This window comes from Scyliorhinus torazame, chromosome 18 (assembly GCF_047496885.1).
Source record: "Scyliorhinus torazame isolate Kashiwa2021f chromosome 18, sScyTor2.1, whole genome shotgun sequence".
Lineage (NCBI taxonomy): Eukaryota > Metazoa > Chordata > Chondrichthyes > Carcharhiniformes > Scyliorhinidae > Scyliorhinus > Scyliorhinus torazame.
This window is the reverse complement of record NC_092724.1, coordinates 139,903,814-139,927,163: the sequence shown is the minus strand read 5'-3', so window position 1 is coordinate 139,927,163 and position 23,350 is coordinate 139,903,814. Positions and strand designations below refer to the sequence as shown.

The following is a 23,350-nucleotide window of genomic DNA, read 5'->3' as shown; positions in this document are numbered from 1 at the left end:
TCCACAGTTTGTACAATTTTCCCCTTTTTTTTTACCCCCCCCCCCCCCCGCCCGCGCGCGACAAATAGATCCTCAAATAGCATCATGAACCACCCACAACGTGTCTCAAAGCCCTCTGCTGACCCCCTCAACTCAAATTTAATATTTTCCAACCGGAGAAAATCATACAGCCAGGCCATCAGCCCCGATAGTGTATCCGACGTCCAATTTAGCAAAATCTTTCGGGCAATCATAGAGGCAAAGGCCACAACATTGGCCCACATCTCCTCCAGCAGCTCCGACACTTCCAATACCCCAAAGATCGCTACCATTGGGTCCGGCCTGACCTCCACCCTCACGATTTTAGATGACGCCCCAAACATTGCTTCCAGGTATTCCTCCAGCTTCTCACAACCCTAGAACATGTGCGCATGATTCGCCGGCCCTCGCCCACACTCCTTGCACACATCAGCCACCCCTTGGTCATCCTCGCCCGGGTCATATGCACCCTGTGCACTACCTTGAACTGAATCAAGCTCACCCTCGCATAGGAGGAGGTTGAATTCATCCTACGCATTGCCTCGCACCACAGTTCCCAGCCTATCTCCTCCCCCCTCCCATTCGTCCTTGATCCTCACCACCTGTGCCCTCCCGCTCCCCCAACCACCAGTATATATCCCCAATCCTTCCCTCCTCCCAACTCATCCCGGAGCAACAGTTGCTCCAATAAGGTGTACTTTGCAAACCTGGGAAACGGCCTCCACTCCTTTCGCGCAAAGTCCCTCACCTGCATATATCTAAATTCACTCCCCCTCGGCAACTCAAACCGCTGAAGTTATTTACTGGTTATATTTTTTTCTCTCCTTTTCCCCCTCCTCCCAAAACCTGGGGTCATTGAGGCAAATTATTCCATCTCTACCAGCCTAACAATTACCATAGAATTCCTATAGTGCAGAAGGAGACCATTTGGTCAACTGAGTCTGCACTGACCCTCTGAAAGAGCATCATATCCAGGCCCACTCCCCTGCCCTATCCCCGTAATCCCCACCTAACCTGCACATCCCTGGTGCAAGAAGCAATTTTTATCTTGGTCAATCGACCTAACCTACATATCTTTGGACTGTGGGAGGAAACCAATGCACCCAGTAAAATCCCCCGCAGTCACGGGGATAATGTGCAAACTCTACAGTCACTGAATTGAACCCGAGTCCCTTGCGCTGTGAAGCAGCAGTGCCTAGCACTGTGCGACCGTGCCGCCCAGGACAGACCAGATCAAACCTAGCCAGTTTGACTCCGATGGTCAAATTCGCTGCTTACTCTTGACATTTATTTCACTGCATAGCTTGCTTTCTTCAAATATCAACCATGACCTTTTTTTAGTACCTCCACAGAACTGACTCGATGTCTGAACTAGAGCTCCTGCATGAACCTGGCTCCAAAAGGATCTTTTTGTTTTATCAGGTGGTCAGATCCTCAACAGTTAATCTATTTATATCATTGGTTAAAGCAACCACTTTCCCTGCACCAGTGTTGGGACCTCTGGTAGCTTGACTTTTTGACTCTACAGAAACATGATCTTGCCCGCAGCCACATAGGATTAATACCCTGATTGAGGTTGTTAATTATTCTGCTTTAATTAGTACGATGTCAGTGGATCTGCCCGACCTTATTGGAGAGATGAGAAGTTTAATTATGATTGTAATTCTGTTCACAGAGGCAAATTTGTTGCCTTGGAGAACATTAGCTGCAAAATCAAATCTGGGTGTGAAGGGCATCCCCCATGGCCTGATGGAATTTGTACAAAGTGTCAGCCAAGTGCCATAACACTGAACAGACAGGCAAGTATGAATTCATTGTTGCTGCATGGATTGCAAACCTCATTACTGGTATTGGATATTTTGGAGAGGGGTGGAAATCGCATTTCGAAGCACTTTTGATCCAGTGTGTTAAATAATTTAAGCATAGAATCGATTGTTTGTTATAAATAACCCTGAAGTGGCACCAAACCATTGGCAGCCCTTTGGAGCTGATTTGAAACTGAAACATCAACAATTTCTCATGTTGTTTCATACTTGTGGGGATTGCTGTAGGGCATTTTAAAACAATGTATCATTTACCTTAGAGCCTATTTTCAATTCAAATTGAAGCTGTGCATAAAAATGCATCTTGTACCATTTTGTTAAAATTTCTTAATTTGTTCCCTGGGCTAATTCGCTTTTCTCAAGCAAAGATTAATATTGGATTAATCCTTGTTTTCTAATTCCTGCATGGCCTCATCCCATTCTATCACTGTAACCTCTTGATGCCTTCGGAGATCTCTGTCCTCCAAGACTGCCCTCTTGTCCTTTGATGCTGTGACTTCCGTTGTCTAGACCCCAAGTTGTAGAATTCTGTATCGTTCTGCCTCTACCTTTCTCTCTTTAAGATGCTGAGTAAAATCTACCTCTGACCAAATTTTGATCATTCATTTAATATCTCTCTCTCTCTGACTTTGTGCAATTTTGTTTGATCACACTCTTGTGAAGTGCCTTAGGACTTTTTACAATAACAACTACTTGTATTTATACAGCGCCTTTATGTCCAAAACATCTCAAAGTGCACCTAGTTTTAACTTCCACTATTACCTCACAGAAAACTATTGATCTCGCTCTTAATTTTCAATTGACCTACCATCCCACAGGTTTTTTTTGTGTAGGAGTTAATTCCAGATTTCCATTATGCTTTATGTGACAAAAACTCCCCTTCAAGCCACATACCATCCTGACTTGGAACTATGTCACTGTTTCTTCACTGTCACTGGAACAACTTCATGGAACGCCCTTCCTGTCATCACTGAGAGTGTACTTACACTAGATGGACTGCAGCAGGTGGCTACTAGAAGGTGGCTCATTACTACCTTCTTGTGGGCAATTGGGTATGGGCAGCATGGTAGCACACGTGGCTAGCACTGTGGCTTCACAGTGCCAGGGTCCCAGATTCGATTCCCTGCTGGGTCCCTGCGGAGTCAGCACGTTCTCCCTGTGTCTGCGTTGGTTTCCTCCGGGTGCTCCGATTTCCTCCCACAGTCCAAAGACATGCAGGTTAGGTGGATTGGCCATGCTAAATTGCCCTTGGTGTCCAAAAAGGTTAGATGGGGTTATTGGGTTATGGGGATAGAGTGGAAGTGAGGGCTTAAGTGGGTTGGTGCAGACCCGATGGGCCAAATGGCCTCTTTTTGAACAGGATGTTCTATGTTGCCAGTGATGCCCACATCCCATGAAATAATTTTTTTATCTCTTAAATGGCCTGGTGCTAATTTTAAACTTTTACGTTCTTGATCTAGATTCTCTAATCAGAGGGAATAATTTCTCTGTCCAGCCTATTGAATCCGTTAATTATTTTAAATACCTCATGTGGATCACTTCTCATTCTTCTACACTTGGAAATACAAGCTGAATTTATACTGTTGAAAAACATTGATATAACAAAATTCTAAACATTATTAGTGAACCAATACTTGGAATGATCAGGAAATGACTGTATACCTTTTTTCTTTCAGAGTATTGCAATTAAAGTGATATGAAAATTGTACATTGCACATTATGGTTGCCTTCTGTCACGCATATTTGTGCTATTACAAAGTTCTGAATGTTAAAAGTCTCAATAATTGTAGTAAGGAAATTATTTCCAAGATCTCTTATGTAGTAATTATCTTCTGAACAGAAATACAGGCATGTGGACAACATAATGTTTGAGAACCACACAATAGCAGATCGTTTCCTCAACTTTTGGCGTCAAACAGGAAACCAGCGGCTTGGATTCCTTTATGGTCGCTACACCGAACACACGGACATTCCTCTAGGTATGCGAGCAGAGGTCGCCGCCATCTATGAACCTCCACAGGTAAGAGATCTGCCTTTTCAGTTTATTAATAGGTGTGACATATTTAAAATGCAAAAATTCTTCGTAGTTTATGCATTGTGTATTCAACAAAATTTCACATCTGTGCACTATGGTGGGTTCAATTGCTAGTGCAGGTACGGTGAACAGAAATACACACCATTTTCTGTGGGGGAAAAAAAGAGTCCGAGGATGCAGGAAAAACATCTCACTCAGATTATTAGCAAAATTTAACAGCCGTGAGAATGAATCGCTTTGTCCGTGCTTTGTTTGACACACATTTTAATTGAGTGTGCTTTATAGTCATTTGTTTTTGGTATTCTTGTGCTTCGAACACAGGGGCTTAAGAGGCTTCACAGAACAAATGTGAAATCCAGAATACCACCTAATCTAAATATCATTAAATGCAAATATGTAATCTAACTTGTGAAGTCTTAAATACTAAAGACGGCTGCTTCATGTGAAGGGAGAATATAACCTGAAATTTTTATGTAATATAGTTAAAATTCAATTGTTTTTATCGTGTGTGTGCATTTCTGCAAGAAGAGAACTTGTGTTGTGTTGAGTTTCCGGGGCTCAGTGAGAGCAGTTTGGATCCACTAGATGGCTCCACATTCTGTTCTCCAACCTGTAGAATGCTGTTTTGTATGATTTGAGTTGGTTACTCTTGAGCAGTGAACGTATTCCACAGTAAATAAAATTGTTATAAATATTAGGTACATTATCATGCCAATTTGGAATCCCCTGTGGTTGTCCCCCTCTCGAACAGGTATACCCCTTTGGATACTGTCGGGGGGGATAGCCTATCAGGGAAAAACAGCAGCAGCCAGAGCAGTGGCACCACGGCTGGCTCTGATGTTCAGAAGGGAGGGTCAAAGCGCAGAAGAGTAATAGTAATAGGGGACTCTATAGTCAGGGGCACAGATAGGCGCTTCTGTGGACGTGAAAGAGACTCCAGGATGGTATGTTGCCTCCCTGGTGCCAGGGTCCAGGATGTCTCCGAACGGGTAGAGGGCATCCTGAAGGGGGAGGGCAAACAGGCAGAGGTTGTTGTACATATTGGTACTAACGACATAGGCAGGAAGGGGCATGAGGTCCTGCAGCAGGAGTTCAGGGAGCTAGGCAGAAAGTTAAAAGACAGGACCTCGAGGGTTGTAATCTCGGGATTACTCCCTGTGCCACGTGCCAGTGAGGCTAGAAATAGGAAGATAGAGCAGCTAAACACGTGGCTAAACAGCTCGTGTAGGAGGGAGGGTTTCCGTTATCTGGACCACTGGGAGCTCTTCCGTGGCAGGTGTGACCTGTATAAGAAGGACGGGTTGCATCTAAACCGGAGAGGCATAAATATCCTGGCCGCGAGCTTTGCTAGTGTCACACGGGAAGGTTTAAACTAGTATGGCAGGGGGGTGGGCACGGGAGCAATAGGTCAGAAGGTGAGAGCATTGAGGGAGAACAAGGGAATAGGGACAGTGTGGCTCTGAGGCAGAGCAGACAGGGAGAAGTTGCTGAACACAGCGGGTCTGGTGGCCTGAAGTGCATATGTTTTAATGCAAGAAGTATTACGGGTAAGGCAGATGAACTTAGAGCTTGGATTAGTACTTGGAACTATGATGTTGTTGCCATTACAGAGACCTGGTTGAGGGAAGGGCAGGATTGGCAGCTAAACGTTCCAGGATTTAGATGTTTCAGGCGGGATAGAGGGGGCTGTAAAAGGGGAGGCGGAGTTGCGCTACTGGTTCGGGGGAATATCACAGCTGTACTGCGGGAGGACACCTCAGAGGGCAGTGAGGCTATATGGGTAGAGATCAGGAATAATAAGGGTGCAGTCACAATGTTGGGGGTTTACTACAGGCCTCCCAACAGCCAGCGGGAGATAGAGGAGCAGATAGGTAGACAGATTTTGGAAAAGAGTAAAAACAACAGGGTTGTGGTGATGGGAGACTTCAACTTCCCCAATATTGTCTGGGACTCACTTAGTGCCAGGGGCTTAGACGGGGCGGAGTTTGTAAGGAGCATCCAGGAGGGCTTCTTAAAACAATATGTAGACAGTCCAACTAGGGAAGGCGCGGTACTGGACCTGGTATTGGGGAATGAGCCCGGCCAGGTGGTAGATGTTTCAGTAGGGGAGCATTTTGGTAACAGTGACCACAATTCAGTAAGTTTTAAAGTACTGGTGGACAAGGATAAGAGTGGTCCTAGGATGAATGTGCTAAATTGGGGGAAGGCTAATTATAACAATATTAGGCGGGAACTGAAGAACATAGATTGGGGGCGGATGTTTGAGGGCAAATCAACATCTGACATGTGGGAGGCTTTCAAGTGGCAGTTGAAAGGAATTCAGGACCGGCATGTTCCTGTGAAGAAGAAGGATAAATACGGCAATTTTCGGGAACCTTGGATGACGAGAGATATTGTAGGCCTCGTCAAAAAGAAAAAGGAGGCATTTGTCAGGGCTAAAAGGCTGGGAACAGACGAAGCCTGCGTGGAATATAAGGAAAGTAGGAAGGAACTTAAGCAAGGAGTCAGGAGGGCTAGAAGGGGTCACGAAAAGTCATTGGCAAATAGGGTTAAGGAAAATCCCAAGGCTTTTTACACGTACATAAAAAGCAAGAGGGTAGCCAGGGAAAGGGTTAGCCCACTGAAGGATAGGCAAGGGAATCTAAGTGTGGAGCCAGAGGAAATGGGCGAGGTACTAAATGAATACTTTGCATCAGTATTCACCAAAGAGAAGAAATTGGTAGATGTTGAATCTGGAGAAGGGTGTGTAGATAGCCTGGGTCACATTGAGATCCAAAAAGACGAGGTGTTGGGTGTCTTAAAAAATATTAAGGTAGATAAGTCCCCAGGGCCTGATGGGATCTACCCCAGAATACTGAAGGAGGCTGGAGAGGAAATTGCTGAGGCCTTGACAGAAATCTTTGGATCCTCGCTGTCTTCAGGGGATGTCCCGGAGGACTAGAGAATAGCCAATGTTGTTCCTCTGTTTAAGAAGGGTAGCAAGGATAATCCCGGGAACTACAGGCCGGTGAGCCTTACTTCAGTGGTAGGGAAATTACTGGAGAGCATTCTTCAAGACAGGATCTACTCCCATTTGGAAGCAAATGGACGTATTAGTGAGAGGCAGCACGGTTTTGTGAAGGGAAGGTCGTGTCTCACTAACTTGATAGAGTTTTTCGAGGAGGTCACTAAGATGATTGATGCAGGTAGGGCAGTGGATGTTGTCTATATGGACTTCAGTAAGGCCTTTGACAAGGTCCCTCATGGTAGACTAGTACAAAAGGTGAAGTCACACGGGATCAGGGGTGAGTTGGCAAGGTGGATACAGAACTGGCTAGGCCATAGAAGGCAGAGAGTAGCAATGGAAGGATGCTTTTCTAATTGGAGGGCTGTGACCAGTGGTGTTCCACAGGGATCAGTGCTGGGACCTTTGCTGTTTGTAGTATATATAAATGATTTGGAGGAAAATGTAACTGGTCTGATTAGTAAGTTTGCAGACGACACAAAGGTTGGTGGAATTGCGGATAGCGATGAGGACTGTCGGAGGATACAGCAGGATTTAGATTGTTTGGAGACTTGGGCGGAGAGATGGCAGATGGAGTTTAATCCGGACAAATGTGAGGTAATGCATTTTGGAAGGTCTAATGCAGGTAGGGAATATACAGTGAATGGTAGAACCCTCAAGAGTATTGAAAGTCAAAGAGATCTAGGAGTACAGGTCCACAGGTCATTGAAAGGGGCAACACGGGTGGAGAAGGTAGTCAAGAAGGCATACGGCATGCTTGCCTTCATTGGCCGGGGCATTGAGTATAAGAATTGGCAAGTCATGTTGCAGCTGTATAGAACCTTAGTTAGGCCACACTTGGAGTATAGTGTTCAATTCTGGTCGCCACACTACCAGAAGGATGTGGAGGCTTTAGAGAGGGTGCAGAAGAGATTTACCAGAATGTTGCCTGGTATGGAGGGCATTAGCTATGAGGAGCGGTTGAATAAACCCGGTTTGTTCTCACTGGAACGAAGGAGGTTGAGGGGAGACCTGATAGAGGTATACAAAATTATGAGGGGCATAGACAGAGTGGATAGTCAGAGGCTTTTCCCCAGGGTAGAGGGGTCAATTACTAGGGGGCATAGGTTTAAGGTGAGAGGGGCAAGGTTTAGAGTAGATGTACGAGGCAAGTTTTTTACGCAGAGGGTAGTGGGTGCCTGGAACTCGCTACCGGAGGAGGTGGTGGAAGCAGGGACGATTGTGACATTTAAGAGGCATCTTGACAAATACATGAATAGGATGGGGATAGAGGGATACGGACCCAGGAAGTGTAGAAGATTGTAGTTTAGTCGGGCAGCATGGTCGGCACGGGCTTGGAGGGCCGAAGGGCCTGTTCCTGTGCTGTACATTTCTTTGTTCTTTGTTTGTTTGAAGCATGTAGAATTTAACTCTGCTTCAGTACATACAAATATTCTTTTTAAATGTGTATACTGTTAGTTGCATGTTTTAATTTGAGATCTTATTCATTTTATTAATCTGTTGATACATATATTTCATGCTACTTTTGAGCAGATATTTATTTGTGGGGGGGGGGTGTACTTTTTCATAATTTATTCACAATTCATGTGGGACATTGTGGCTGGTCCAGCATTTACTGCCCGTGAAACAATTGGGATGTGGGCATCCAAGGCCAGCATTTATTGCTCATCCCTAATTGACCTTGGGCAGTTAAGAGTCAACCACATTGCCTTGGGTCTGGAGTCACATGTAAGCCGGACCAGGTAAGGATGGCAGATTTCCTTCCCTAAAGGACATTAGTGAACCAGATGGGTTTTTACGACGGTCAATAATGATTTCATGGTCATCATTAGACTTTTAATTCCCGATTTTTATTGATTTCAAACTTTACCATCTGCAGTGGCGGGATTTGATCCTGCGACCACAGAGTACTCTGGGTTACTCGCCCAGTGACAATACCACTACACCACTGCCTCCCCATGAGAGACTTGCTAGGCCAGATCTGACGGCATCAACCACAGTGCTGTGGGTTTCTAGTCGGATATTGGCCACACAGGATCTGGCAGCAGATTTCCATCCCAAAGGGGGCACTGGTGAACCAGATGGGCTTTAATGACAATCTTGTAGCTTCATGGTCACCATTACTGAAACCAGTGTTTTATTCCAGATTTGTCAAATTGAATTTAAATTGACCAGCTGCTGTGTTGGGATTTGAACGTGTGTCACTGGATCATTAGTTCAGACTTCTGTTTACTAATCCAGTAATGAACTGCTATGCTACCATTCCATGATTGTTATTGGCCCATCCTAACCTAAGCAATGCATCATAACTGAACACTTCTCCATCAGTTGACTAAAAATTCTGTGTATAAAGATTGAACAAAACCATAGATTTTTTTCCGGGACTTCGGTGGCGTGATGTGAGGGAACGACACTTACGAGCTGGCTCCCACTGTAAACCTGTCCTGTTAACCTTTTTCCCCCGTGCCATGTGCCTTTAACTTAATGAAGAAAACCCTGAAATTATCTGGATAGAGTTCCCTCATCTTAGTGATGCCCAGGAGAGGCAAAGCAGGAACAACAAAAGGCCGAAATTTTGACGACTGACTCTGAAGCCTCCCACGGTTCAACTGGAGGTAAGATGGTGACGCAGCCTCTTCTCCAGTTGACTATCGGTTGAAGAGCTCAGCAAATGTTTGGTGTTGGAACTTGAAAAATATCGACAATGCTTTATTTTGGATCTTAAAAGATCAATCTTGTCCCCTATCCATTCATTTCTCTGGATCACCAACGAAGCATCATGACGCCACAATCAAGGACATGGAAACTGCATTGTCTGACCATAGTGATCGGATCACTTCCTTGGAGTCCGACATTTCCGCTGTGAGCAAGGATAACAGGACATTACTTCCAAGCTGGACGATCTAGAGAACAGATCCAGAAGGCAAAATGTTTGTATTGTGGGGTTACCGGAGGGGATCGAAGGCCGCACCCCTTCTCCGTATTTCTCAGATCTGTTCCACAAAATGGTGGATGAGAACATACTTTCATCCCCCACAGAATTAGACCGGTCCCACCACGTTCACTTCAACCCAAGCTTGTTTGGGTACACAGAGGAAGAATTCAGAATGTCCAAATTACCTAACCACATGCCTTTCGGAACTTGTGGGAGGAAACTGGAACGCCCACACAGACATGGTGGGAACGTGCAGACTCCGCACAGACAGTGACCCAAGCCGGGAAACGAACCTGGCACCCTGGCGCTGTGAAGCAACAGTGCTAACCACTGAGCCAAGATAACAAAGTGAAATCCCCTGTACAGGAATGGAGTAAGCTTTGAGATGATTTAACAAGCCCGCCTTTGTCTTGACATTACGTGAAAAGGATTTTTTTTTTTTTTTTTTTTTGACTCGCCTGGAGATGCAGACTCATTTGTCCAGAAGCACAATTTGTGCTCCATTTAATCTGTTGTATGGGCAATTTTAATTCTGTTGTTTGGGCGTATCTTGATGACTGCAATTGTATATGAGGGATTTCTACAGTTCACTCCTCACAATAACCTATTTTCTTTTTTTCGTTATTAATGTTTGTGGCGACTTTCAGTCGCCCTCGTAAGGTAAATGTTTTACTCTCCAGTTGGGAGTCTCCCTGCTGGTGTGTTAGTTAACGGGAACAATGTTAAAGGGTTTTCTGCAGCTCATAATAGTTTTTAGAATGAGCTTGGAGTTTGTGTTGAGCTGTGTTCTGTTATTTGTTGGTTTTAGGTTAAGCTATTATTTGCCACCGTTCGATTTGCCTTTGGGTATGGTTATGCTCGACTACGATGGCGTGTTTGGGTTGGGAAGGGGTGGGTTTTTGTTTTTGTTTCATTTTGCCCACTGTGTCTGCTGGTCTCAATTTGAGTCACCTGACTTGGCTTAGTGGCCATCTTGGGTTGATGATCTTGCTTTGTCTTCTCAGTGCCCCTTATTTAACAGCCCTCCTTGGCAATGGCTGGCTCCGGTTTGAGAGATGTTGGGAGACTTCCAATCCGACTGATCACCTGGGATGTTAGGGGTTTGAATGGCCCTGCAAAATGATCGAGAGCATTTGTGCATCTTATTCTGCCTAAATTCTGATACTCCTTTTTGCAAGAAACCAATTTACGTGTTAAAGATCAGACCAGGCTGTGCAAAAGATGGGTTGGGCAAGTTTTACATTCCAGTTTTAATAGTGGGGCCAAGGGCTTGGCGATTTTAATCAACAAAAGAATCCAATTCTCCTCATCCCAGATCCAAATGGTCGATATACAGTTGTATGTGGCTCCCTATTGAATACCCCCTAGTGGTTCTGGTCAACATCTATGCCCCTAATTGGACATCAACTCTTTGTTGTCTTCCCTCGCCAACCTCAACACACAGACATTTTCGGAGGTGACCTGAACTGTGTTCTGGATCCAAAATTAGATCGATCAGTACCCAAATATTTTGACCCATCGGGGGTGGCCAGGGCTTTGTGTTCCTTAATGGCTCAGATGGGAGGGGTGGACCCCTGGTGTTTCTTGCATCCGAATGACAGGGGTTTCTCCTTTTTCTCTCATGTTTACCATGTGTACTCTCACATTGATTTTTTTTTAAATTCGGGATAGGGCTCTCCTCCCATCGGTGGTGGTGGCTAAGTACTCTAGGTTGGATATTACTTTGCTGGCCAATCAGAAATTTTGCGAGTGCCTGTCCACCTCTAATGAAGGCTACATTAAATTACAAGGCCCGACTCCATCTCCCCTTCCACGCTGTGGGAGGCTCTTAAGGCCGACTTTAGGGGGAAATTATTCTTATAGCGCACATGCCAAAGATGAACAAATCAGAACAACAGAGGAAGGTGGACTCCATTGATCATCAGTATTCACTCGATCCCACACTGGAATTTTATGCAAGCAGGCAAAAGTTACAGACTCAGTTTGAGTTACTGACCACCAATAAGGCAATACGTCTGCTACCGCGCTCCATCCCTCTCCGCCCCTCTCCAGGTCAATGCGTCTTTTACATCCTACTGCTGATCTGTAGAAATCTGAGCCTCCCGCAGACAAGTCGATCATGGCTGTGGACAGCCTGCTAATCCCATCAGTTGAAATAAATAGTCAAGAGTTGAGAGTTGGACTGCATTGGGCTTATGGAGACTGGTAAGGCCGGAATACTTTCCGATTGGATTTTATAAGAAATTCTCGGAACAGCTTATACCTTTGCTGTTGGATATGTTCAACGATTCCTTATCCAGCGGTTCATGGCCTCCAGCCCAAATTCAAGCCTCTGTTTCCTTGCTCCTTACGAAGGACAGGGACCCGTCTTAAGTGTGGTTCATACCGACCCATCTCACACTTAAACATCGATATTGAAGTTCTGGCACTTCAGTTGGACTCGACCTTTAACTTGTGGAAATTGACGTGACTCGAGCACTTTGGTAACCTGTTCATAGAAGGGAGGTTCGCCAGTTTTAGAGAATTAGCGGACAGCTACACAACTCTAGTCTTTTTCGCTACTTTCATGTACACAATTTTACCGGTTCAGCTTTACTTCCTTTCCTCTGACTCCACCTTACTGGAGAGGATCCTTTCCTAGGCTCAGCTGGGCAGGGGGTCTATCTCAGTCCTATATGGGCACATTCTGTCATCCGATCCCTCCCCACAGAACAAGGTGAGGGTGAAATGGGAGAGTGAACTGGGCCCTACACTACACGCACGAGCAAAGTTTTGAGAGAGGCCCTATACGGGGTCAACTCCACGTCCTCGTGTGCCTGGTTGAGCCCAATTCAGTTCAAAGTAGAATAATAATCTTTATTGTCACATGGAGGCTCACATTAGCACTGCAATGAAGTTACTGTGAAAAGCTCCTAGTCGCCACATAGGCGACACTTGACCAAGGCAAGGATGGGGGAAATTTTTTCCCAAATGTTTTTTAAAATAAATTTAGAGTGCCCAATTCTTTTTTTCCAAATAAGGGGCAATTTAGCCTGGCCAATTCACCTACTCTGCACATCTTTTTAGGTTGTGGGGGTTAAGACCCACGCAGACACGGGAGAATGTGCAAACTCCGCATGGACAGTCACCCAGGATTGAACCCGGGTCCTCAGCGCTGTGAGCCGGCAGTGCTAACCACTGCGACACCATGCTGCCCTCGAGTTTTTTCCGAATGTTGGGAACAGATGTGACCGCTGCTTGCTTGCCCCCGCAGATCACGCTCGTATGTTTTGGTCTTGTATCAGATTTGCCAGCTTCTGGGCTTCCTTCTTTAACGTGGTCTAATATTCTCTGATTGGAATTACAGGCATGCCCACTGGTGACCATATTTGGGGTTTCAGACTCTCCAGCAGTTCACTCTGGGGTAATAATCTTTATTAGTGTCACAAGTAGGCTTACATTAACACTGCAATTAAGTTACTACTATCGATCACCTTAAATCTATGCCACCTGGTAATTGGCCCCATAGCTAGGCGACGCAAGTCTTTCCTTTCTACCTTGCCTTGGCCCCTTATAATTTTGTACACCTCAATTAGGTCACCCCTAAGCCTCTTTTGTTGAAAGGAAAACATCCCGAGCCAATCAAATTTCTCCTCAAAGCTGCAACTTTAGATTCCTGGCAACATTCTTATAAATCTCCTTTGTACTCTTTCCAGAGCAATTACATCCTTCCTGTAATGTGGTGACCAGAACTGTACACATTGTTCCAGCTGTGGCCGAACCAATGTTTTATACGGTTACATCATTACATTCCTGCTTTTGTATTCAATACGTTGCCCAATAAAGGACAACATTCCATCTGCTTTCTTGACCATCTTGTCAACCTGTACTGCCCCTTCAAGAACATGTGGGCATGGACTTCAAGGTGTCTCACTCCTCAACCTCTCTCAACACCTCATTGGTACTTAATTAAGAGATAAATTACACTTGGCAAATATATGTTTGCGAAGGCCAATTCAATCAACAGCATCTAACCCTAATTTGATTAGAGATAGTCAACACGGTTTTGTGAAGGGTGGATCGTGCCTCACAAACCTTATTGAGTTCTTTGAGAAGGTGACCAAACAGGTGGGTGAGGGTAAAGCAGTTGATGTGTATATGGATTTCAGTAAAGCGTTTGATAAGGTTCCCCACGGTAGGCTACTGCAGAAAATACGGAGGCATGGGATTCAGGGTGATTTAGCAATTAGGATCAGAAATTGGCTAGCTGGAAGAAGACAAAGGGTGGTGGTTGATGGGAAATGTTCAGACTGGAGTCCAGTTACTAGTGGTGTACCACAAGGATCTGTTTTGGGGCCACTGCCGTTTGTCATTTTTATAAATGACCTGGAGGAGGGCGTAGAAGGATGAGTGAGTAAATTTGCAGATGACACTAAAGTCGGTGGAGTTGTGGACAGTGCGGAAGGATGTTACAAGTTACAGAGGGACATAGATAAGCTGCAGCGCTGGGCTGAGAGGTGGCAAATGGAGTTTAATGCAGAAAAGTGTGAGGTGATTCATTTTGGAAGGAATAACAGGAAGACTGAGTACTGGGCTAATGGTAAGATTCTTGGCAGTGTGGATGAGCAGAGAGATCTCGGTGTCCATGTACATAGATCCCTGAAAGTTGCCACCCAGTTTGAGAGGGTTGTTAAGAAGGCGTACGGTGTGTTAGCTTTTATTGGTAGAGGGATTGAGTTTCGGAGCCATGAGGTCATGTTGCAGCTGTACAAAACTCTGGTGCGGCCGCATTTGGAGTATTCCGTGTAATTCTGGTCGCCGCATTATAGGAAGGATGTGGAAGCATTGGAAAGGGTGCAGAGGAGATTTACCAGAATGTTGCCTGGTATGGAGGGAAGATCTTATGAGGAAAGGCTGAGGGACTTGAGGCTGTTTTTTGTTAGAGAGAAGAAGGTTAAGAGGTGACTTAATTGAGGCATAGAAGATGATCAGAGGATTGGATAGGGTGGACAGTGAGAGCCTTTTTCCTTGGATGGTGATGTCTAACACGAGAGGACATAGTTTTAAATTGAGGGGAGATAGATATAAGACAGATGTCAGAGGTAGGTTCTTTACTCAGAGAGTAGTAAGGGCGTGGAATGCCCTGCCTGCAACAGTAGTGGACTTGCCAACACTAAGGGCATTCAAATGGTCATTGGATAAACATATGGACGATAAGGGAATAGTGTAGATGGGCTTTAGAGTGGTTTCACAGGTCGGCGCAACATCGAGGGCCTGTACTGCGCTGTAATGTTCTATGTTCTGTACTTGAGTGAATGATCCATTGGAAGCTGGTCTTGGATATCTTGGTGATCTGCAATTACATGTAAATGGGATTATTTGTGTCAACAGTTTCTCCTGCTCCCAAACCAGAGCTTGGAGACTATCTACCATGTGGAAGTAAATTTCTCTGCTTGTTTCCTCTGATCCCCAGGATCCTTCAAATGATATGGACAAAAGGGATGAAATTCATTCTGATAGCCAGTTTTTCTTGTCCGTAACCTGCTTTCCCAGAGGAGAAATTAATTCCCAATTAACTCTTGGGTCAGATGCATCTCTTGGATCCAACTGCTTTCTGATTGGAGGGTGTAATTTCTGGAATATGGCCATTTGGATCATACTCATAGCTTCTCAAAAACCTTTGATATGGAGAGCGTAAAACATTAATTAGTTTAAGTTCCTCCAATGGTTTTTGTCAAGAAATTTAGACCATCTCTCCTGCACGGTGACTTCAGCTTCACTTTTCTCTTGGACCATTAGGTAACCCATCAGCTGAAATTTAATTTGATACGGTTGTATTTATGGGAACAGTATTGGTATTCTGTGACTCTTCTGGTTCTGCTTAGTCTGGGGTGGCTATATATATATATATATATATATATATGAGAGCAAGGGTGGTTACATCTAAATTGTGAGGGCGGCACGGTGGTGCAATTGCTGGCATTGCTGCCTACGGCGCTGAGGACCTGGGTTCGATCCCGGCCCGGGTCACTGTCTGTGTGGAGTTTGCACATTCTCCCCGTGTCTGCGTGGGTTTCACCCCCACAACCCAAATATGTGGAGGTGGGTTGGCCACGCTGATATCCCCTTAATTGGAAAAAAATAATTGGGTACTTGAAATTTAAAGCAAGACAAAACCCATCTAAATTGAGCTCATAGTTGTCTTTTTGAACTAAATTCTTGAAAATGAACTTAAGCTTCCCCTCCAATAGAGTATTTCAGGTGTTGCAGCAAATGCAATGAAAAAATATTCAATTCTTCCCTCTTTCACAACTTCAAAAACAAGGGAACAAGTGATTAGATTCTTTAAAAAGTCACTCAGTAAGAACATATCATTGGCTTTTGAGTATTGTTTGCTTTTTGACTTTTCTTCTTTTTGTAGATTGGCACAGCAAACAGCCTAGAATTTTTAGAAGACCCAAAAGCTGAAGTTGTAGATGAAATTGCTTCTAAACTTGGATTGAGGAAGGTGAGTCAATGGCCCAGGTTTTGCCATTAACAGTAACTGCTATTATGTACAATCAGTCAACAATTTCCGAAGGCGCAAATGCGCAGTTAAGTGTGAAAATTGGGGTGTTGCTGTTCAAGTTGCCTTTTTCAAAGAGCTTTTCTGCATCAATTCTTCAAACACGCAAAGGGTGTGAAGTTGTGGCCCTGACCCACTAGATAACCTACTAAATAGCAAAAAAGATTTAATGTTCATTCAAGATGAAGTGAAATTTTAATGGTATGCCAAGTCTTAATAATTATCAGACAACCTCTTTGAATCTATGATTTGAACAAAGAAAAATACAACACAGGAATAGGCCCTTCAGCCCTCCAAGCCTGTACTGGTCATGATACCAACTTTGGCCAAAACCCTCAGCACTTCCTTGTGCCATATCCCTCTATACCCATCCTGTCAAGATGCCTTTCGAACGTCGTTAATATATCTACTTCCTCAACCTCCCCTGGCAACGCTTTCCAGGCACTCGCCACCCTCTGTGTGTAAAAAAAAAAAAAAAAAAAACCTGCCACGCACATCTCCTCTAATCTTTGCCCCATGGATCTTAAACCTTTGCCCCCTGGTGACTGACCCCTCCACCCTGAGAACTGCCCATCCACTATCCATGCCCCTCATAATCTTGCAGACCTCTATCAGGTCACCCCTCAACCTCCGTCTTTCTAATGAAAACAGTCCGAGTCTATTCAGCCTCTCCACATAGCTAACACCCTCCAGACCAAGCAATATCCTGGTACACCTCCTCTGCACCCTCTCCAAAGCCTCCACATCTTTCTGGTAGTGTAGCGACCAGGATTGTGCACAATATTCCAAGTGCGGCCGTACCAAGGTTCTATACAACTACAGCATGACTTGCCAGTTTTTATAGTCCATGCCCCGTCCAATGAAGGCAAGCATTCCGTATGCTTTCTTGACTACCTTGTCCACTTGTGTTGTCACCTTCAAAGATCTGTGACCTGCATGCCCAGATCTCTCTGACTTTCTATATTTCTAAGAGTTTTGCCATTTACGGTATATTTCCCCTCTGTTAGACCTACCAAAATACATTACCTCACATTTGACCGGATTAAACTCCATTTGTCATTTCTCTGCCCAAGTCTCCAACCTATCTATGTCCTGCTGTATGTTCTGTCAATCCTCAACATTATCTGCCGCTCCACCAACCTTGGTGTCATCTGCGAACTTACTAATCAGACCGGCTACATTTTCCTCCAAATCGTTTATGTACACCACAAACAACAGAGGCCCAAGTACCGATCCCTGTGGAACACCACTAGTCACAACCTTCCATTTAGACAAACCCCCTTCTACTGCTACCCTTTGCCTTCTGTGACCGAGCCAGTTCTGTATCCATCTTACCACCTCACCTCTGATCCCGCGTGACTTCACCTTCTGTACCAGTCTGCCATGAGCTTTGTCTCTCGAAGGCTTTACTGAAGTCCATGTAAACAACATCCACCGCCCTCCCCCCATCAATCATCTTTGTCACCTCCTCAAAAAATGTGATCAAGTTAGTGAGGCACGACTTCCCCTTCACAAAACCATGCTGTCTATCGCTTCTGAGTCCATTTATTTCCAAATGGATATAAATCCTATCCCTGAGAATTTTCTCCAATAATTTACCTACTACCGACGTGAGGCTCACCGGCCTATACTTTCCAGGATTATCCTTGCTATCTTTCTTGAACAGCGGTACCACATTAGCTATTCTCCAGTCCTCTGGGATCTCACCTGTAGCCAATGAGGATACAAAGATGTCAGACAAGGCCCCAGCAATTTCCTTCCTTGCTTCCCTCAGTATTCTGGGATAAATCCCACCTGGCCCAGGAGACTTATAGAACAAAGAAAAGTACAGCACAGGAACAGGCCCTTCGGTCCTCCAAGCCCGTGCCGACCATGCTGCCCGACTAAACTACATTCTTCTACACTTCCTGGGTCTGTATCCCTCTATTCCCATCCTATTCATGTATTTGTCAAGATGCCCCTTAAAAGTCACTATCGTCCCAGCTTTCACCACCTCTGGCAGCGAGTTCCAGGCCCCCACTACCCTCTGTGTAAAAGATCTTGCCTCGTACATCTCCTCTAAACCTTGCCCCTCGCACCTTAAACCTATGCCCCCTAGTAATTGACCCCTCTACCCTGGGGAAAAGCCTCTGACTATCCACTCTGTCTATGCCCCATATAATTTGGTAGACCACTATCAGGTCGCCCCTCAACCTCCGTCGTTCCAGTGAGAACAAACCCGAGTTTATTCAACCGCTCCTCATAGCTAATGCCCTCCATACCAGGCAACATTCTGGTAAATCTCTTCTGCACCCTCTCCAAAGCCTCCACATCCTTCTGGTAGTGTGGCGACCAGAATTGAACAGTATACTCCAAGGGTGGCCTAACTAAGGTTCTATACTGCTGCAACATGACTTGCCAATTCTTATACTCAATGCCCCGGCCAATGAAGGCAAGCATGCCATTTGCCTTCTTGACTACCTTCTCCACCTATGTTGCCCCTTTCAATGACCTGTGAACCTGTACACCTAGATCTCTCTGACTTTCAATACTTTTGAGAGTTCTACCATTCACTGTATATTCCCTACCTGCATTAGACCTTCCAAAATGCATTACCTCACATTTATCCGGATTAAACTCCATCTGCCATCTCTCCGCCCAAGTCTCCAAACAATCTAAATCCTGCTGTATCCTCTGACAGTCCTCATCGCTATCCGCAATTCCACCAACCTTTGTGTCGTCTGCAAACTTACTAATCAGACCAGTTACATTTTCCTCCAAATCATTTATATATACTACAAACAGCAAAGGTCCCAGCACTGATCCCTGCGGAACGCCACTAGTCACCGCCCTCCAATTAGAAAAGCATCCTTCCATTGCTACTCTCTGCCTTCTATGACCCAGCCAGTTCTGTATCCACCTTGCCAGCTCACCCCGATCCCGTGTGACTTCACCTTTTGTACTAGTCTACCATGAGGGACCTTGTCAAAGCCCTTACTGAGGTCCATAGAGACACCATCCACTGCCCTACCTGCATCAATCATCTTTGTGACCTCTTCGAAAAACTCAAGTTAGTGAGACACGACCTCCCCTTCACAAAACCATGCTGCCTCTCACTAATACGTCCATTTGCTTCCAAATGGAGTAGATCCCGTCTCGAAGAATTCTCTCCAGTAATTTCCCTACCACTGACGTAAGGCTCACCGGCCTGTAATTCCCTGGATTATCCTTGCTACCCTTCTTAAACAGAGGAACAATATTGGCTATTCTCCAGTCCTCCGGGACATCACCTGAAGACAGTGAGGATCCAAAGATTTCTGTCAAGGCCTCAGCAATTTCCTCTCTAGCCTCCTTCAGTATTCTGGGGTAGATCCCATCAGGCCCTTGGGACTTATCTACCTTAATATTTTTCAAGACGCCCAACACCTCGTCTTTTTGGATCTCAATGTGACCCAGGCTATCTACACACCCTTTTCCAGGCTCAACATCCACCAATTCCTTCTCTTTGGTGAATACTGATGCAAAGTATTAATTTAGTACCTCGCCCATTTCCTCTGGCTCCACACACAGATTCCCTTGCCTATTCTTCAGTGGGCCAACTCTTTCCCTGGCTACCCTCTTGCTTTTTGTGTACGTGTAAAAAGCCTTGGGATTTTCCTTAACCCTATTTGCCAATGGCTTTTCGTGACCCCTTCTAGCCCTCCTGACTCCTTGCTTATCTCTCTTCAAATCTTTTAAAAGACCCAATACCTCCTCCTTTTCGATGTTAATATGATCCATACTGTCCACACACCCGACCCAAGAATGAACCTCCACTAAGTCCCTTTCTTTAGTGAACACTGATGAAAAGTATTCATTTAGTACCTCGCCCATTTCCTCTGGCTCAACACATAGATTCCCCCCACTGTCCTTAAGTGGTCCAATCCTTTCCCTGGCCACCCTCTTGCTTTTTACGCATGAATATAAACTTTGGGATTGACCGTAATCCTACTTGCCAAGGACTTTTCATGACCCCCTCCCAGCCCTCCTAATTTCCCGCTTCAGTACCTTCCTAATTTCTTTATACTCCTCAAGGTTTCAACTGTTCCCATCCTTTTAGACTGTACAAAAGTCTCCTTTTTCTTTTTGACTAGGTTCACAATATCCCTCGTTATAATAATACTAATATAATCGCTTATAGTTACAAGTAGGCTTCAATGAAGTTACTGTGAAAAGCCCCTAGTCACCACATTCTGGCGCCTGTTAGGGGAGGCCGGTACAGGAATTGACCCCGCGCTGCTGGCATTGTTCTGCATTACAAGCCAGCTGTTTAGCCCACTGTGCTAAACCGGTCCCTATATCCGAGGCTCCCTAAACTTCCCATACTTATCCTTCATTCTCTCAGGAACGTGATTTCCTGAATCTTTATCAACTGTCGCTTGAAAGACTCCCACATGCCTCCCCGAACAGGTGCCGGAATGTGGCGACTAGGGGCTTTTCACACTAACTTCCTTTGAAGCCTACTTGTGACAATAAGCGATTTTCACATGCCCGATGTTGATTTATTATCCAACAACCGCACCGAATCCAAATTCTTCAATTCCTGTCTAATGTTATCGTAATTTGCTTTCCCCCCAGTTTAATATTTTATTTTATTCCCTGCACTAAAAAAGTCTTCTTCCAACAGTTGGAGCTTGCATTGTTTTTCTGTTGCATTAACAATAAGCAGATGTGGAACATTGCTTTACAGTAAATGGAGTAATGTCTTCCAGCTGCTATGGACAGGACAATATAAGAGCTACATGCATGTCGATCTTTTATTTATTTAACTTGCAGGCCTGAGAGAGTAGGAAAAGGAAGATCATAAATTCAGCGAAAATTGTGTTCCTGAATTTAAGCAGAAGCATTTTCTGGACCATAACGATTTAGTAATAGATGCCAAATATATTTTTTTTAATTTTAAAAAATCAATTTGGAGCACCCAATTATTTTTCCTAATTAAGGGCAATTTAGCGTGGCCAATCCACCTAACCTGCACATCTTTGGGTTGTTGGGGTGAAACCCACGCAGACATGGGGAGAATGTGCAAACTCCACACAGACAGTGACCCAGGGCCGGGATTCGAACCTGGGGCCTCAGCGCCGCAGTCCCAGTGCTAACCACTGCGCCACACGCCGCCCTATAGGTGCCAGATAGAAACTTGCACCTCAATGGAATTGAACAGTAAGTTTTCCAACTCGACAGAAACGTAGAAGTGTGTTTTTTAAATTGGCAGTATTCTGGGGTAGTGAAAATAGAAAATTCAGTTGGCATTTTATTGGCAAAACTGTTTAACATGAAGAAAATTGTGAAAACAAAAATAAAAGCTCAGCACAAACAGAATGACAAATGCATTCTCTGCTGGCAGTTTGCTAAGTTGCCCTCACGCCACTCACTACACACTCTCCATTAGCTGGGTGGTGGGATGGGGTGTATATTCCTCCAAAACTATCACTATGTTGTTTCAGCAGAAGGATGCAATTGTAACACTAATAATATGTTTCATAATTGAATATTATTGCACTTATTAGTGTATATAGTGTGACCACACTGTCAAATTCAACAATAGATATTGAAATATATTTCAAATATTTTCAAATATCAGTACTTCAATAAAAGAGCTGTATCTGTTCAGAAGTTACAGACAAAATATTGCCAACTTCAAGTTACTGTTTTTGTGGTTCTGTTGTTTGATGAGGCTCCTAACTTTGCTCTCGGGATGAGTGCAGATGGGTAAGAAAAATCTGACACTATTAGTTTTGCAATGTTTATAAGTACATCTGTTGGCCGAGCACAAACGAGCATTGGGAAAGGGGTTAGCAAGTCAACTCATTGTTTGTCCTAGGCTTTAACTGAAAGCTTAATGGAAGTTCACAGCCATAAGGTGGAAACATCAAAACACTCAACTCTAACAATTTGGACTTCTTTTTGACTTGCTGTATTATTATTTGTTTCAGGTTGGCTGGATATTCACAGATCTCCTATCAGAGGACACGAGGAAAGGCACCGTCAAATTTATCAGGAATAAGGCAAGGAGTTTGATGCTCATTGAAAATAAGTTTTAGGATTACAACAGCACTCCCATTTAGAACTGCCTTTTGTTGTATTTCTAAATTTTAAGCAATATTTCAAGTGTGTTTGCTGTCCAGAAAGAAAATTGGGCTGTTTACTTACTCCATTTTCACACATTCCTATATTAGGTTTTTTGCTTCAGGAATTTTGCTTATGAGCTAAGGGACTCAGCAGTGGGGGTTTGAGAAAAGGTTGGGCATGTTTGTGACCGTGTTTGAGGAGCTTTACGTCGCAGGGTCATTCGGGGAGGGGGGGGGGGGGGTGGAAAAGGGGGAAATCTGTACAGACTGTATAGTTGATTGTTGGGAAGTATGTTTCCCGGGGTGTTTATTTGCTGTAACCTGTTTTGATACATGTTTGTAATAAAATACATTTAAAAAATAGTAAAAGCAGTCAAGACATGCAGCCCCTCCCCCTCCCCCTCCAACGACAACTTAAAAATCGCAACAGAAAGAAGCAGAACGCAGTATGTGACACCCAGGGCAGAAGTAGTCACTAAGAGGGAAACTAAGCTACCAAGAGAGATGGGGGGGGGGGGTGCACATGTAAAAATCTCTAAATAAGAAACAACTTTATTTGCAAATAACAGATACACTTGAGCTGTTTCACAGTTACTTCATTTGAATCCTACTTGTGACAATAAGCAATTTGAATTTTTCATTTCCTAAAATGGGTCAGTTGAAACCTAGACTGGATTCACAAGTAGAAATGGAAGCTTTGTTCTGGCAAATGTGGGGTGGATTTCAGAATGCAACATGCTAATGGAAAGCCTTATTACGAGAGAATTCTAAAGCGTATTTTGGGGATTCATGTTTGGAAACTCTTGCGTAACAATCATCCTTGTGTAACAATCATCTGTAGGGATTCTGAGGAGGCACCCACAGATATTCACTTGGGATTCAGAGTGGAGTGTGTATTTGAC

General features: G+C 44.4%; 1 protein-coding gene across 1 annotated transcript in view; it reads left to right on the top strand.

The window, feature by feature from the left end:
• Positions 1-23,350, top strand: part of nploc4 (NPL4 homolog, ubiquitin recognition factor) — an 81,193-nt gene that overhangs the window by 33,660 nt on the left and 24,183 nt on the right. The window contains exons 7-10 of the mRNA XM_072483475.1: positions 1,694-1,817; positions 3,682-3,861; positions 16,216-16,302; positions 22,314-22,385. Coding sequence (XP_072339576.1) covers positions 1,694-1,817; positions 3,682-3,861; positions 16,216-16,302; positions 22,314-22,385 — 463 coding nt within the window. The remainder of the gene's footprint in view (positions 1-1,693; positions 1,818-3,681; positions 3,862-16,215; positions 16,303-22,313; positions 22,386-23,350) is intronic.